At 46.0% G+C, this 14,653-nt stretch overlaps 1 protein-coding gene across 1 annotated transcript; it reads left to right on the top strand.

Annotated features, from left to right (window-relative positions):
* The first annotated feature begins 849 nt into the window (after positions 1–849).
* znf296 (zinc finger protein 296) lies at positions 850–10,910 on the top strand. Its single transcript, XM_020110973.2, has 3 exons — positions 850–1,140; positions 3,467–3,820; positions 7,546–10,910. Exons 1-3 carry the CDS (start codon positions 1,089–1,091, stop codon positions 9,258–9,260), a joined length of 2,121 nt encoding a protein of 706 aa, XP_019966532.1. The 5' UTR covers positions 850–1,088; the 3' UTR covers positions 9,261–10,910.
* Positions 10,911–14,653: the final 3,743 nt, after the last annotated feature.

Raw genomic sequence — 14,653 nt, forward strand, 5'->3', positions numbered from 1 at the left:
CAAATAATCATCCTTGTGCTTTTTCCCAAATATTTAGAAGCAAAGACAATCAGCCAACTCATGAGTATCAAAATGAAACACCCGATCCATTCTGTTTGTCTCAGAACAAATGTAATGTACCAACCTCTCACAGAGGGTTGCAGTTTGTTTGTCTTGTCAGTAGATGTCGACAGATGTCAGTGTTGCAGCTGGAGATCTTTTCACTGCAGCCTCTCGTCTCTGAGTCTCTGTTAAAGTTTACTTTTATTTGTGTGTGTTTTTGTTACGGTCACAGCTGCTCAGTGTGAAAAGGAGAAATGACTTCTGCTCTGGTTCCGGTTTGGTTTCACCTGTGGAGAAGCCGCAGGCAGGAGGAACTACACGTTTATTTCTACTGAGTCAGATGTGACTGAGACACTGACATACTGTGTGTGTGTGTCTGGGTCTGTCTGTCTGTCTGTCTCTGTGTGTGTGTGTGTGTGTGTGTGTGTGTGTGTGTGTGTGTGTGAGAGAGAGAGAGAGAGAGCGAGACTGTGTGTGTGTGTGTGCGTGCGTGCGTGCGTGTGTGTGCGTGTGTGTGTGTGAGAGAGAGAGAGAGAGAGAGAGCGAGCGAGAGACTGTGTGACTGTGTGTGTGTGTGTGTGTGTGTGTGTGTGTGTGTGTGTGTGTGTGTATGTGAGAGTGCGCGCGAGAGAGAGAGAGAGAGACTGTGTGGGTGTGTGTGAGAGAGAGAGAGAGCGAGACTGTGTGTGTGTGTGAGAGAGAGAGAGAGAGCGTGTGTGTCTGTGAAGGTAAAAAGTGATGGAGAGCGTGTTACCCGAGGAGGGCGGGGTCACGGTCGGAGGGGGCGGGCGGTGCTTCCTCTCCCCCTCCTGCCCTCCGCCGTGCTGCGGGGGAAGAAGTGTGAACTTGAACGCCGCCTTCACCCTCAGTGCGAGTCCAGGCAGAGGCACCAGCGAGTCCGCGTCGCTTTCTGTCACAACTTTCTTTTTCCCCGGAGAAGCAGCAGCGGGACAGCCGGCTTCGGGTGCTGGATTTCGGGGGTTAGGGAGCGTGTTTGTTTGCGCTTTGAGACCCAGGAAGGTGCCAAACTCGCAGCGATCGACGCGATGTCCAGGCGCAAACTTGGAAGCAGACCGCAGCACCTGAGTGTGTTTCACGGTAAGAGATGTGCGGGCACGCTGAGACTCCTGGGTGTGAGGGGGTGTTTCTTTTTCTTGAGGCAAATATAAAATAAATGTGTCTTATAGCTTGTTTTACGCGCGTGGTTTTGGATGCGCACTGGCACCGATCATCACATCTTACGATGGATGGAACATGATGTTGTTATTCGAATTTAATCACTTTTAACTGGGTTTCTAAAGTACTTGTGAGTGTTTGCATTGATCACATCCAGACTAGTATGGCTGTATTTTAACGTGAGTACTTGGGTAAATGTTTGCGTTAGATCTTATAATTTTCTCGTCCTGTTTGTCCTGATGTGCACTTTGGCTGCAGTCGTCCTGATAGAGGACGGACCGGTTTATTGGCACGCTGCTCTCTGAGGCTACAGGTCCGAACATGATGATTAATGTCTGCAGGTTGCACAATGATCAAGTTTGGACTCTAGGACATTTCTCTTTCTTCTGTTTTCCTTTTCTTAGCACACATCATCTCTCTTAATGCTTAACTTTGAGCTGAACCCATCTTTTTTTTTACACCCTGACACACTTGGAAAAAAAAATGTGGGTCAGGTAAATAAGATAACCCCTAAAATAAAATGTAAACAGCATGCTTGATTCTGATCAAATGGGTCAAACACTACCACGATGTGAAACATGTGATGATGGTAAGGAAAGAAGAAGAAACACACACACACACAATGTTTTTTACAGTTGAGACCAGTGGTGCGTGTCTGCTGTGACCACAGTCCCTGACTCAATCCTCTGTGTGTGTGCGTGCGTGCGTGCGCGCGCGTGTTAGTGTGTGTGACCGCGCCTTGCAAGTCTGCACAAACAGCAGCACTGAAACAGGAAAGGTGACATTTCTGACTAACAACTGGCGAGATCCGACTACAGACTGTACTGTCTGTACCTGTCCTGTGCTAGCCGGCCTAGCCCTGGCAGGTGAATCCAGTCCAGGCATCAAGGTGTGCCCATGGCCGTGTTAAGCAAATCCACTGACCCCTCCTCCTCTTCCTCAAAGAGCCAGAGGTGGGTGCTTTCTCTCTTTGTCATGCATCCAAAGTTTCACAGGCCCCCAAAGGTCTGCATCCGTCTGCAGATTTGTCCAAACCTCATCAGATGTGTCAGGTTGTTGTATCAGATGAGCTGCCCTGTATGTTTGTGAGCTAGAAAAGAAAACAACCACTAGACCGCTCTTATCTCAAACACCTCCAGTCACCTTTTTTTCTCTTTTTTTATTGCAATCAACTTCCTGTTGAGAAACCCTTTCACCTGCTGCCTGTGTCTGAAAGGCCATCGTGTTGTGAGTAAAGCCTCATCAAAATCATATCACTCAGGAGCACACAGTGGCTGTGGTGCTTAGTGGAGGTGTACGTGTGTGCGCTCTGCTGAGATGGACAGTTGTGTTTTCTGACAGCAGCCTCACTCAGAGCGAGCAGATCTGTTCGGGTTAGTTAAAGGAAGTGGTCAGTATTGGCTGAGCAGATTGGCCTAGTTGCTTTTAGTGCTCACAACTGAAACTAGCACTTTCAGTCACCACGCCTGCTGTGTTTGTTCCACTGAGGTCTAACAGCTACTCGTTCTGCCACACTTTCTGTTCAAGTCTTGGTTCTTCAGTTTGTAAGAACAGAAATCCAGATTATCTTGGACTCTTGGGAATGTGGATCAGAATATGCCTGCATTGTTAGTACATTTCGGTGTTTGGTGGGAGAATGTGGGAAGTTTGTATGTGTATTTATGAAATGTAATTTTTATTTGTTATATAATGTGTCACTTCTTCTTTCTTGTTTGGTCAAATAGTTTAGCTTTGTGTAAATGCAAAATCATATATCTGTAAAACACACACTATGAATAAAGTAACTTTTCATACACACTCAATAATCCACCCCCCATGGATTTACAACAGAGGCCGTACACCTAGATTAAATTGTGAAACAGGAACTGATTGACAAATTAGTGCTGTGAGAAATTATAATTTTCCAAATTCATCTTTTGATCAAGAAAACTTGATTCCAGAGTCCAAGGTGGCATCTTCAAAAGTCTTGTTTTGTCTTATCAGTCGTCGAAAACCCAAATATATTCACTCTCCTGTCACCAGAGACTAAAAACATGGACACCAACGACCAAATTAGCTTGAAAAGTGACTCAAATTATAATTTTTTACTTGTTTCAGCTTCATTAAAACATTCAGATGTTTTCTCTTTCATATACTGAAGGGGAGTTATGACTAAATCTCTGTGTAACTCTGTGTCGCCTGTACTTGTGTATCTTGATGACCCCGATAACTGACCTTTCTCCCCTCTTCTGCCCATCATTTTTCTCAGATGTCACTGTCATGGCCGACGGCACTGGCTCACCAGATGACCCGAATCCTCCTCCTCCACCTCTACAGGTCCAAGCCCTCAACGAGGGCCACGACCTCCTGACCTGCGGCAAGTGCAGCCAGGCCTTCCCCCTTGCCCACATCCTGGCGTTCATCCAGCATAAGCAGGGTGGCTGCCGCTTCCAAAGCCAAGCCCAAAACGCTACCACCACGCCTCCCTCACCTGCTAACCAAGCAAAGCAGCACCTCGCCAACGCCAAGCTGGGGCCGGGCTTCATCGAGCTGAGGAGAGGGGCGGCCGGGGACCGCGTCTGGGGGGAGGAGCCCGGTGCGAAGGTGGAACCCAGTAAAGCAGGTGAGTGCTCAGAAGGAGAACCAGTAAAAGAGGGCAGGTTGCTAATTGGTGACTCTGTATTTTTGTTTTGTTTAGTTTTTTCCCCCCTTTCAACCGCCCCCCTCTTCATTTAACAACTGTTCCCTCTCCCCCCCGGAGTCCAGCTCATTAGCTAGCCGTTGCCATTAGTAGACCTGCGTGAGTTAGTGACGCACAGGCTAATTGTGTGGAGAGGATCGGTGTCAGGAGCGTTCGGAGTGCACTGAGGGTCCCCTGAGGGCCCCACACTGAGCACCTGAGCTCCAGAGCTGCCTCCCATCTCCCTGACTGTCAGTCTCTGAGGTGAAGTGGCCACGTAAACATGTTTCTCTGTCGCCCTCCCGAGTGCTGGACAACAGAGGCCTGATGCCACGTTTCTCTCAGAGCCAGCACAGCGGCATGTTCCAGTCTTTATAAAACCATCTACGGTCTTTTGAAGTCATGGCTGCAGTGTAAAACGGTCAGAGGAGTGCGGGTGTTCGCGCAGCTCTGGTCGCCATCATGACACTGTAATGGAGGACGTTGCATCATGTGCGGCTCCTTTGCCAGCTCCCACTGCCCCGGGCCAAGCCACCTGAGCTCCTGGGAATCTCCTCCTTCCTCCTGCGTTTTCTTCATGGCATGCATCATCTTTTCTTGTCTTCTCCCCATCTTGTTTTCATAATTTCTGTCTCTTCAGGCATCTCTCTCTTCTTGTTTTGCATAAAATATTATCATGCGTTAGGTCTGGTTTCCCCAAAGGTCTTGTTTCACTTCTTTTCTATTGATTTTAAGAAAAGAAAAGTGAAAATATGCCTGTGAGGGTTTTGTAGAATATAGTTTTTCACTCTGGGGTTCAAGTCCATCACATCCCAAGAAATTCATGAATTGTCATAGAAATTATTTTGCAATGTTAAAGTTCATTGTATGTTAGCTGTGTTGTGTTTTCCCTGCAAAGGTCAGTATGCGAAAATGACTGTGCATCTGTGAGTATAGGATGTTGCAAATGGTCAGAGCATCTTGAGAAACACAAGGTGCCAATGCCCCTTTGCACATTTTGAAACACTCTCTGTCATGAACACACACGTTTGCAGTTCCTTCCTTTGTGTAACGCTCGGGGGACGAGTGCACACACAGTTTCCGTTTGTCCGCAACCTCTCTTGTTTTTCTATAACGGCCTGTTTCTCGTGTCTTGCTCTGTCTCTCACTCACAGTCCGACAAAGTTCAGTAATTTGGCATCTGCGGGTTCAAACAATGAACCCAACACGTGCATGAGGCCGCAGGGAAAGAGCACGGCAGTTTAGGGAATAATACAAAAGTGGATATGTTTTTGATTGAAGTTTGATTCAAGAATTTAGTGTTTGTAGTTGGTAAACGTAAATTTAACCCAGATTCATCTCCTCTGTTTCTTTGTGGTTAAGATGGCGCAGAGCAGGTTTAGAACCTTAGGCCTTGCGAGTGGTTGGAAGTCTTGTTTTGCTCAAGCTGTTGTGATGGAGGGCAGCTGAACGTCTGAGACGACTTGAAGTGAAAGAGCAGTTATCCCACGATGCATCGCTCCTCCATCCATTTTCTGTATTCAGGCAGAGAGGTAGGGGGATGGATTACTGAAGAGCCGCGTGCATCTGTCTCGTTCCTTTTTATTTATTCTCCTTGTTTGTTTTCTCTCCCCCCCACCCCTCCTCATTTCTTCTCCCATCTTCAACACACTTTCACTTTGCCCTCTTTCAATCCCCCCCCCACCACCACCACCACCTCTCTCTCTCTTTTCTCCTCCCCCTGCCTCCCAAGGGAGAAGAGATTCTGCCTGCTGCTCGTTAGTGCTCCCAGCCAATCTGCATTTTTAATTAGTAGTTATTGCTTCTGCTTAATATTCAAGTGCTACCCCAGGCCAAATGGGAATCCTTACGAAAGAAAAAAAAAAAGACAAGGAGTGAGAGAGAGGGTAGGAGAGAGAAACTGGCTGGGTATTGTGTTTCACTCCAGGACCCCGAGACAAAAGCCCCCTCCTCACCCCCTTCAGGGAAAGATTTGGAGGGTTTTGGGAGGAGGGTGAGGAGAGCCGAGGTTGGAGGATGGGTCTCAAGTACAATCCAAAGGGGTGACATATTTTCATGGTGTCTCTCGGCCCCCTGTACCACATTATAATCTTTTTTATCTAATTTTCTTTTCATCTCCCGAGCCCTGACCTACCTATCTGTCTATCGTTTCCCCTCCTTCCTCCTCCTCCGCTCTCACGCTTCACCCATTTTTAAAAGAAGTATCTGAACTTCTCCCGGGTTCCTCCTCGAGCTAGGTTAAAGGACATGAACAACCGCGGCTCCTCTCGTCTCCAGACAGAGGGAGGGCGGGCGAGGGGAAAGAGGGAGAAAGAGAAACAGTTGCTGTCTTTTTCATCTTCACTCTCCTCCCCCCCTCCAGTAAAATACAGAAGGATTTGACTTGAGGAAACATGAAAGAGGCTTATAACAGAGTCGGCTTTGAACCGCTCCAAAAAAAAAGAACTGTTTTCCCCCTCAATTTGGGGATCTTCTCTCCAATTTTGATTTATGCAGAACGGCCTCATTTGTCAAGCAGGCTGAGTCAGAGCCTGATTTGCATAAAGCCTTCGTTTGCTACGTTCTGCTAATTAGCAATTTGCAGCTTAATTGGAGAGTGGCTCTCGCAGAGGAGACAAAGCTATCCACATATAAAAATATCTCCAGATGTACTTTGCGACATGGCTCGCCACTCTGTCCGCCTTTCAGCTACTGCTCTGCTGTGGGTTTGACTATCAGACTCTCCCTTTCCACTTACTTTTTATCTTGTGCCTCACCTGGCTCTGACTGGATTCCCGGAGACTCATTGTCATGTTTTCAACTTTAAAACTGTAATAATAGGTGAAACCACAGATAGTTATCAATAAATCCTTCAGGTCACCTCGCTCAGTGCCTTGTCTTTGGCCGTGCCTCGTGGAGGTTCTCCACAAAAAGCTCTAAAAACACACTGTCTATTTGCTGTGGTAGTGATGAACTTGTAGTGCACAAAGTTGGTATCATGGATATATGAACCATTTCACGAGACTACGTTGAATGGAGAGAGTGAATGTCGGCCTTTCAGCTTGTGCTCTTCTGTGGGTCTATCGTATATCTTTCTCTTTTCACTTTTTGCTTATTATCCTGTGCCTCACCTGGCTCTGACCTGATCCCTGATTGTCGTAGTCATGTTCAGTGTTTTTATACAGTGGAAAGAAGGTGAAGTGATCGTTAAATCCTTCAGTTCCCCTCAGCTCAGAGGAACTTTAAAGCATCTTAAAACTCATGGTTTTAATTTTTTAAGCTGCATCTTTACTCTCACCTCTGTGTGTTGTTGTGCCTGTTTTCAATAAAAAGCTCTAAACACACAGGTTCAATGCTAAAACAGCAAATATACAAAGTGAGTGTGTTGCTGGTGAACACAGTAGAGCATAAGGCAGCTCAAAAGCTAGTGGGCATGAAACAGTGCTAACTGGAGAGTTAGGTTGGACAGATATAATACAGCCTTGGATCTGCTCTGTATAAGGAAACTGTTTGCCAGCAAAGCATCTTAAAAATGTCAATCATTTTTTTCTCTTTCACCCAGAGTGGCTAAAAAAATCTGTTGAATCTCAATGACATTTCAAAAGAACTTGATATGTTCTTTCTCTATATCTATTTTTTCCACCACCCATGAATCCAAATTGCTAAATCTATCCATCTTTGTTTTCCAGTGCCGGAGGAGCCGTCCTACTTCACCTGCCAGCAGTGTGATGGTGTGTTTCCATCTGCATGGGCGCTCCTACAGCACGCTCAGCACACACACTTCTTCAGCATCTACCTGGAGGATGTGGAGGGTGCCGCGGATATGGGAGGTGGAGGTCTTAAAGAGCACAAACCTGCTGCAGCCACTCTGGACCCACGCCACCTGAGCCAAGCTCTTGCGTCAGCCTTTCAACCTTCCGCCCTGCGCCTCGGTCGCTCCCGCCAGACACACACCTCCTCCTCCAGTAACCTGCAGGCTCTGAACTTTTCAGTGCGGCTCAGGGAGCTCGCCGAAGGGAATAACAGCACCACTGGCAGCTCAACAGAAGGCCTGGTGCTGTCTCCATCCTCCTCTCCACCTCCCTTTCCTCGGACTGGCACCCTCCAGGGAGACTTCCGATGTGAGCTGTGTAACCAGAACTTTCAGTCGCTGCGCGCCCTGTCCACCCACCGCCGGACGCACGCCTGCGAAAGGCCCTATCACTGCGGTTTGTGCGGACAGGCCTTTGCCCAGAGTGGCCAGCTGGCCCGTCATATAAGGAGCAATCACAGAGAAGCTGGAGGAAGTGGATATGAGTCTATGGAGATGGTCATAACGGAGGAGGATATAGGAAGACAGGGGATGAGAGGGAGGTTTCAAATGCAACCAGCTGGAAACATGGTAAAGGATGTAAGGGCCCAGGGCCCCTCCGAGCTGGACCTGACCCTGCCCAAACACCCCTCTGTAGCTTCAGGACTGATGCTGCTGACCTCGCAGGTTAGACCGCCAGACAGGGAGTTGCTGCGGCTGTACCAGCGCCAGAGAGAGGCAGGAGAGGAGGTGGCAGAAGGGCAGGGGGAGCCCCAGCACACCTCTCCCTGTGCCAGCCCTTCTGAAGGCTCACTGGAGAGCGGAGAGACTGGAGGCAGTGGTGAGAGTGGCATCGCCAGTGGCAACTGCACGCCAAAACGTCCAGAGATGGGCGACAGAGTGCGAGGAGTTGGAGAGTGGGAGAATGAAAGAGGAGAGATCATTGAGCAGGAGACGGAGTGGAGCTCAGCCAAAGTCAGCGAGGCAGTGCAGGAGTGGCAGAGAGAGAATGAGCGCAGGAGTGTAGTGGGAGGTGTGAGCGGCGCTGTAAACAGTAGCAACACAACTGCTGGTTCAGCCGGTAAGAAAAAGAAAGACGAGGCCTGCGAGTACTGCGGCAAACATTTCAGGAACAGCAGCAACCTAACCGTGCACCGCCGCAGTCACACAGGTGAGCGGCCGTACCGCTGCGGCCTCTGCAACTACGCCTGCGCTCAGAGCTCAAAGTTAACACGCCACATGAAGACCCACGGTGCCCAGGGGGCTAAAGCTTCCTTTTTGTGCCAGCTATGCAGCGTACCCTTCACCGTCTACGCCACTCTAGAGAAACACTTGAAGAAAGTGCACGGCCTGAGCCACGGCAGCGTCGGAGCGTACGCGCAGGCCAGCGCTGCCGAAACTTTGGCAGCGATAAAAGCTGAAGAAGAAGCAGTGGGGGTGAAAATGGAGGAGGATGAAGCCAGTTTGGATCAGATAGAAATGGAGAGCAAAACAGAGATTAACATGGAGTTGGAGGAGGGCCAGAACCAAGCAGAATATACGGAGAGCACGAGTCCGGCCATAGTGAGCACACTCCCACCTGAGAGCAGTGCAGAAGTGAGCTCGGCTGTGTGAGCTGTTCACACACTGGTGACATTAACATAACACTGCACAGGATTGAACTCGCCATTCAAATAGAAAGAAATCATCCCATCCCCTGACAGCAATATTAAAGCAGGCTGTCTGGTGCTCTCCGTCAGCACTAACGCACACAGTGGCCATGTTTTTCCCCCATTGTGTGCTGAAACTAGGTGCCTTCAGCTCTTTCAGACCACAGAGAAAAAAACAAGGCCGTGACATTCAACAGGGAGATTACCAGAGCTGCTGAACAGGAAGTGAACTGCCACAGTCCACACCAACACAGGAAACTGATCACCATGTTGCAGCACAGGATGCAAAAGACGAGTGATTTATCTCTCTGGTGACCCGCTGGACAGGTGGCGTCGGATATTAACTGTCAGATAACACAGAGAACGAATAATATCAAATAATAAAAAATTCAAAAATCCTTAGCAATAGAGCGATGTTAATATATTTTCAGGATCAACAGATAGGGAGGGGTGATATTGTGCTACCTGTAGCTTGAGGAGACCTTTTAAAGACTAAAGACGTCCTGAACAGACACAGGGGTAACACGAATCCAAACACTGTCCGCCTGCAGTTTCTCACACTCCTCTTTTTAAAGGCGCTTGCTTGTCACAACACTTGTCACTTAACATAATGTTTACAGGGCTCAGGGGGCTCACGTGAGGCTGTGCTCTGACTTTGTGACACAATGTATCGACCATTATCTGTTTTGTCTTTCTATTTTTATAAATGTATAAATGAGGAGACTTTAAAGTATCACCTACTAATGTTCCCCCCCCCCATGATTAGTTTCTATGCATAAAAAACCCTGCCATTTTATCTCCATGTGAAACGGGTGTGTATCATTATTTTTCTCTCTTTGTACTTAGTATCGTGACGGTAATTCCTCTTTTTCATTGTTTACATTTGTAAAGTGCCGGACTGCTTGAAGCTTGTGCATGTTTTGCAGCCATTTAAAACAGTTCTTTTGTTTGTTTGTTTCTTTTGTTCCTGTGTTTGTGTTATTATTCCTAATTTATGAATGCTGCATGTTGGTGATTGTTTAGCTGATAAAGTCTGTTTCACTGCTGAACTACAGGGTTGAGAGGTGCGAGCACTTGAGTGAATGAGTTGTGCGGATGTTTTATGTGTACAGAAGACAAAAATAAAATCCTCTCTTGAATCCTCTGTCCCGTGACCTTGCGTCCTGAGCACGGCTGGTCAGAATCACTGTCATGAGATGTATCCTCATGTGTCAACGATGAGGATTCAAGCCCACGTGCAGAGTGACTTCAAGTAGAGCGCCACCACCATTTTCATAACTACTGTGAGGACTTAAATAATAATACCAGGGATTCTATACTTTGTGTCAGGGAAAACCAGTTCATATGTGATGAATGATTGTGAATGCATGCAGTGTAACTGTTCAGGGACAATATTTTTGTACATAGATTCACAAACTTGCTGTTGCTATACTTATTATTATTATTATTATTGTTATTAATAATATTATCTGCCTGTCACTGTTACATTCCCTCCACTTTTTCCCCAGCACTGAACGCTGGCTTTTGTGAAGCTGTACCACTCTGCTGTCTTTGTAAACACCACAGCATTTTGTACCATGTCATGAGGAGCCTCAATAAAAGAATTGAGGTGAAATGTGTTGTATCGTGGACTTTCTTTTTCTGCTTTTGGTTGTTTTTCAATGCATGTTTAATTAATTAATTTTCTTCTCATTCTGGGACCCACAACAAAGCTTTTGAAACTATTTTTAAATGTCTGTTCTCACCAGGATGTTGTCTCAGTCAGTGTGGGTCCTTCCTCTGAGGACCACAGTCAGCGCTGAGTTATTAATTTTTAATTTGAGTGTTTGGTTTGGGGACCCTCACTCCTTATTTACATCCATGGGATGTTGGCGGCTTTGTCTGGAAACGCTGTAATGTAGTTCCAGTGAACGTGTGTATGAAAGTGTGTGCATCCTCACTGTTATGTGTGGTTGTATAGATTTATTTGAGATGGTGTCAGTCATCCAGCAGGTTGTCGGATGGGTGCAGTGAGCTGTGATGGGACACAAGCGACAGGGAATTCTCAGGATACAAAATTGATGAGGTGGGGGGGGGGGGCAGCAGTTTGGTTATTGTTTGTGGGCATGTTAGGAAGCAGAGCAAGGTGGGTGGGGAGTGTCAAGGGGTTGGGATAATTGCTGACTCCATTTTAAGTGCATAAAAACCTCTGCACCAGCATCTCTGGCCTTAACTCCACCCCCAGCCCCCCCAATGAAAATGAAGTTCTATGATCCCTCTAGCTCATTAACAGCAGGTCTTTTAATGAGCTTTCAACAGGGTGGGGGCTGGGTAGATGAAGAGGAGGAGTGGGTTGGATGGGGGGGTTATTGCACCAGATGCACACACACCCACTCCTACCAATTACCATTGTGTTATAGAGAATAAGGAGGAAGTCAAGGAAGAAGCCCCTCAGACCAGATGAGTCAGTTTGTCCGTTCATCTCCACAGAGACAGAAAAAACAGTGTTGGCGACAGGTAGCATCCTACTTCTCTCCCTCTGGTAAACTGTACTCGTCTGTTTGGGCGCCACAGCCACCGCCATTTGGTGCTCATATGGACCCAATTATGTTAGGTAAGGTGATACACTGCAGAACACAGTACAGAAGCCCCTACAGCAAGTGGATATCTTTCACTTGTCCCCGAGTGCCCTTTGTCTTCCTACGGTCCACACCTCTATGAGCAGCTCACAAACTCTGCACAGGCCACTGTCAGCACCCAGACGAGCCAATCACAACATGAGGACATAATCGTGTCCACCAATAGGAGGGTGAGGCCAACATTGTGTGTGTGTGTGTTTTCTGACCAGTGTGCGCCCCAGGGCATAGCAATGTGGATTTTGAGATTTAATCGTTGTGTCTGAGCTTTTGTTGGTGTGAAAGTTGGGAGAAGTCGCTGCAGGTCAGAAACTCAATCAGCACATGTCACGGTAGAAACAATATGTAAACGCTGTTTACCTCTACAATGAAAAGATATGTTGATGTTAAGAGAAAGCTGTTATTTTGATTATTATGATATTGATCACAGATTAGATTTGCTCTCTGCATCTAATGTTAGTATTAACTTTCAAGAGATAACATTCCTGTTTCTTACTGGACCTTATAGAAAGATAATTGCACCTATCAGTTTATCCACATTATCTGTAATATCGGAAATGAAAACAAGATTGGTTTTAGATTTTTTATTTGATTTTCATTGATTGATTTTCACAACAATTTTGATATGTTACTTTTCAAAAACAGATATATAAAAATGTTATCTTATTTATCAAAAATTGGTTAAAAGTGGTTATAAAATACCTTTATATGTTTATTTATATAAAGGCAGCCCTTTATGGTCTTATTGGAAAAAAGCAATAACCAAATAATAATTATCATTAAACAACTAATCAATAATTAAACTTTCAAGACTGCATATGGAAAATGGTATGACCCAAAGCATCAAAAGAACAACAGAAGAATTATTGCAGAGAATGGGAGAGAAATTGGGAGAGAAATTCTTTGAATTCAACAACAAAAGACAGCTATTCCAACTTCAATTCTTGCTGCAGTTTAAACATGTCTGAAGCCTTTTTACCAAACTTTGTACAGAGACGTATAAATGAGTATCATCTGCATGAGAGTGTAAACAGATACCTTCTCAATCACTTTTTATGTGCCAAAGTGAAAGTATATGCAAGGCAAACAGAATAGGACCCAGAACATGACCTTGGGGAACCCCACAATAGTTAGTTTGCAGTGAGGATGGATCATTATTAACAGCAATTGAGAATCTCTTATTTTAGAGTCAAAAGGCTAAACCCCTCCAGGGCCGACATAGATCCCCACCCACTGTATTAGTCATAAAATAGTATCAAAAACTGCCCTCAGATCCAGCTGTAGCAAAACGACCATTCATCTTCGTCAGTTTTTAAACTACAACTGAAGTACTGGCTGAGCCATCGGACAGCTAGGCCTCAAGGGTAGTCGTGGATTTTATAGACGCGAGGTACAGTGTTCTAGCAGAAGCAGGACAATCACAAATTCAGATTAAATTTACGATGATTAGCTCTGAAAACGCTCACAATAAATGGAGTTTATCAGCTGTATGTTTGTGTTCCTATAGGGCGGGCCTGTGGCAATGAGAGGCCCTCACTAAAACATGAAAGGATTGTGTTTTGTCATGTAGAAAGCCAATTAACTTGGAGTATTTAATTACATTTTTATGTTATACTGTGCAAAGCATCCAATCATCTCTGCAGTCCCTGTCCTGTTCTCCTCATCTTCATCCGAATAGTTGAGGTGGAGGATTAAATCATCAGCGAGGCCGACTGAGACATGGATAACAAGAAAAGGAAAGATGCATTCGGGAGCAATCAGACAAACCGCAGGGCTCCCTCTCTGCTCTTTATCCTCGCACAGTTCCCACAATCCCTACCTTCTCTCTCTCGTCCCTCCTCCCGCAACGACCGCAGAGTGAAACCTGAACTGTGGAATTACACCCACTGCACCTCACTCCCACCTCCTCCTCCTCCCTCCCCTTGCCCTCCCAACCTCGAACAGTGAGAGTGTGGGAGGACGGGGTGAGAGGCTACACCATCCAAGGCAGCCACCCGTCAATCAAGTGCCTCTCTTTTTGCCATTCAACACCTTCAGATTAATAGATGACGGAAAGACGAGGATGGTTCATTCTCATAGGGGGGTTATATAATGTCACTGATCACTGAGTGAGGAGAATCAGTTCAGTTTGGTCTGAGAATGAGGTAGTGATGGTGAGAATGGAGGCAGGTTGATGTGAAAACGAATGGGGGGAAGTTCACCGATTTCTCTTTTTTCACAGCAGGAGTGTTCCATCAAACATGCAGAAATTGTTGCTGGATAATGATGCTGAAAATACATTTCAAAACTAACCTAAATAAGGATCTTCCCAGAATCAAGGTCCTGGGTTCAGTTTCAACCCAGAGATCAGCTGAGGTCATCCATTGAAAGATTGCAAAGACGAGGTGTGGCTGACACAGAAAACCACCTATTCTGTATATACCCAGAGAATACAAATTTTCTTTTATGCAGCAGTTTTACAACGTCTCTTCTGTTACTGTTTACAGTATGGCTGTCATATCACTGTCAGAAATCTACAACTTCATCATGGTTCTAACCAAATTAAAAACCTGTTTAGTACCACATGAAAAAAAGGGATACAGAACTTATCTGAAGAAAACTAAAGGCAGGTGAAAATGGTAAGAGATGCATCTAACTGAATCTATAAAATGTTATCTATTGCTTCATTGTCTAAAAGGCTGGATTGCTGTTATCTAACACAATACATGTCTTCACACTGACACTGAACTGTTCTTGTATATAG

The sequence above is a fragment of the Paralichthys olivaceus genome, chromosome 11 (genome assembly GCF_024713975.1).
Source record: "Paralichthys olivaceus isolate ysfri-2021 chromosome 11, ASM2471397v2, whole genome shotgun sequence".
Lineage (NCBI taxonomy): Eukaryota > Metazoa > Chordata > Actinopteri > Pleuronectiformes > Paralichthyidae > Paralichthys > Paralichthys olivaceus.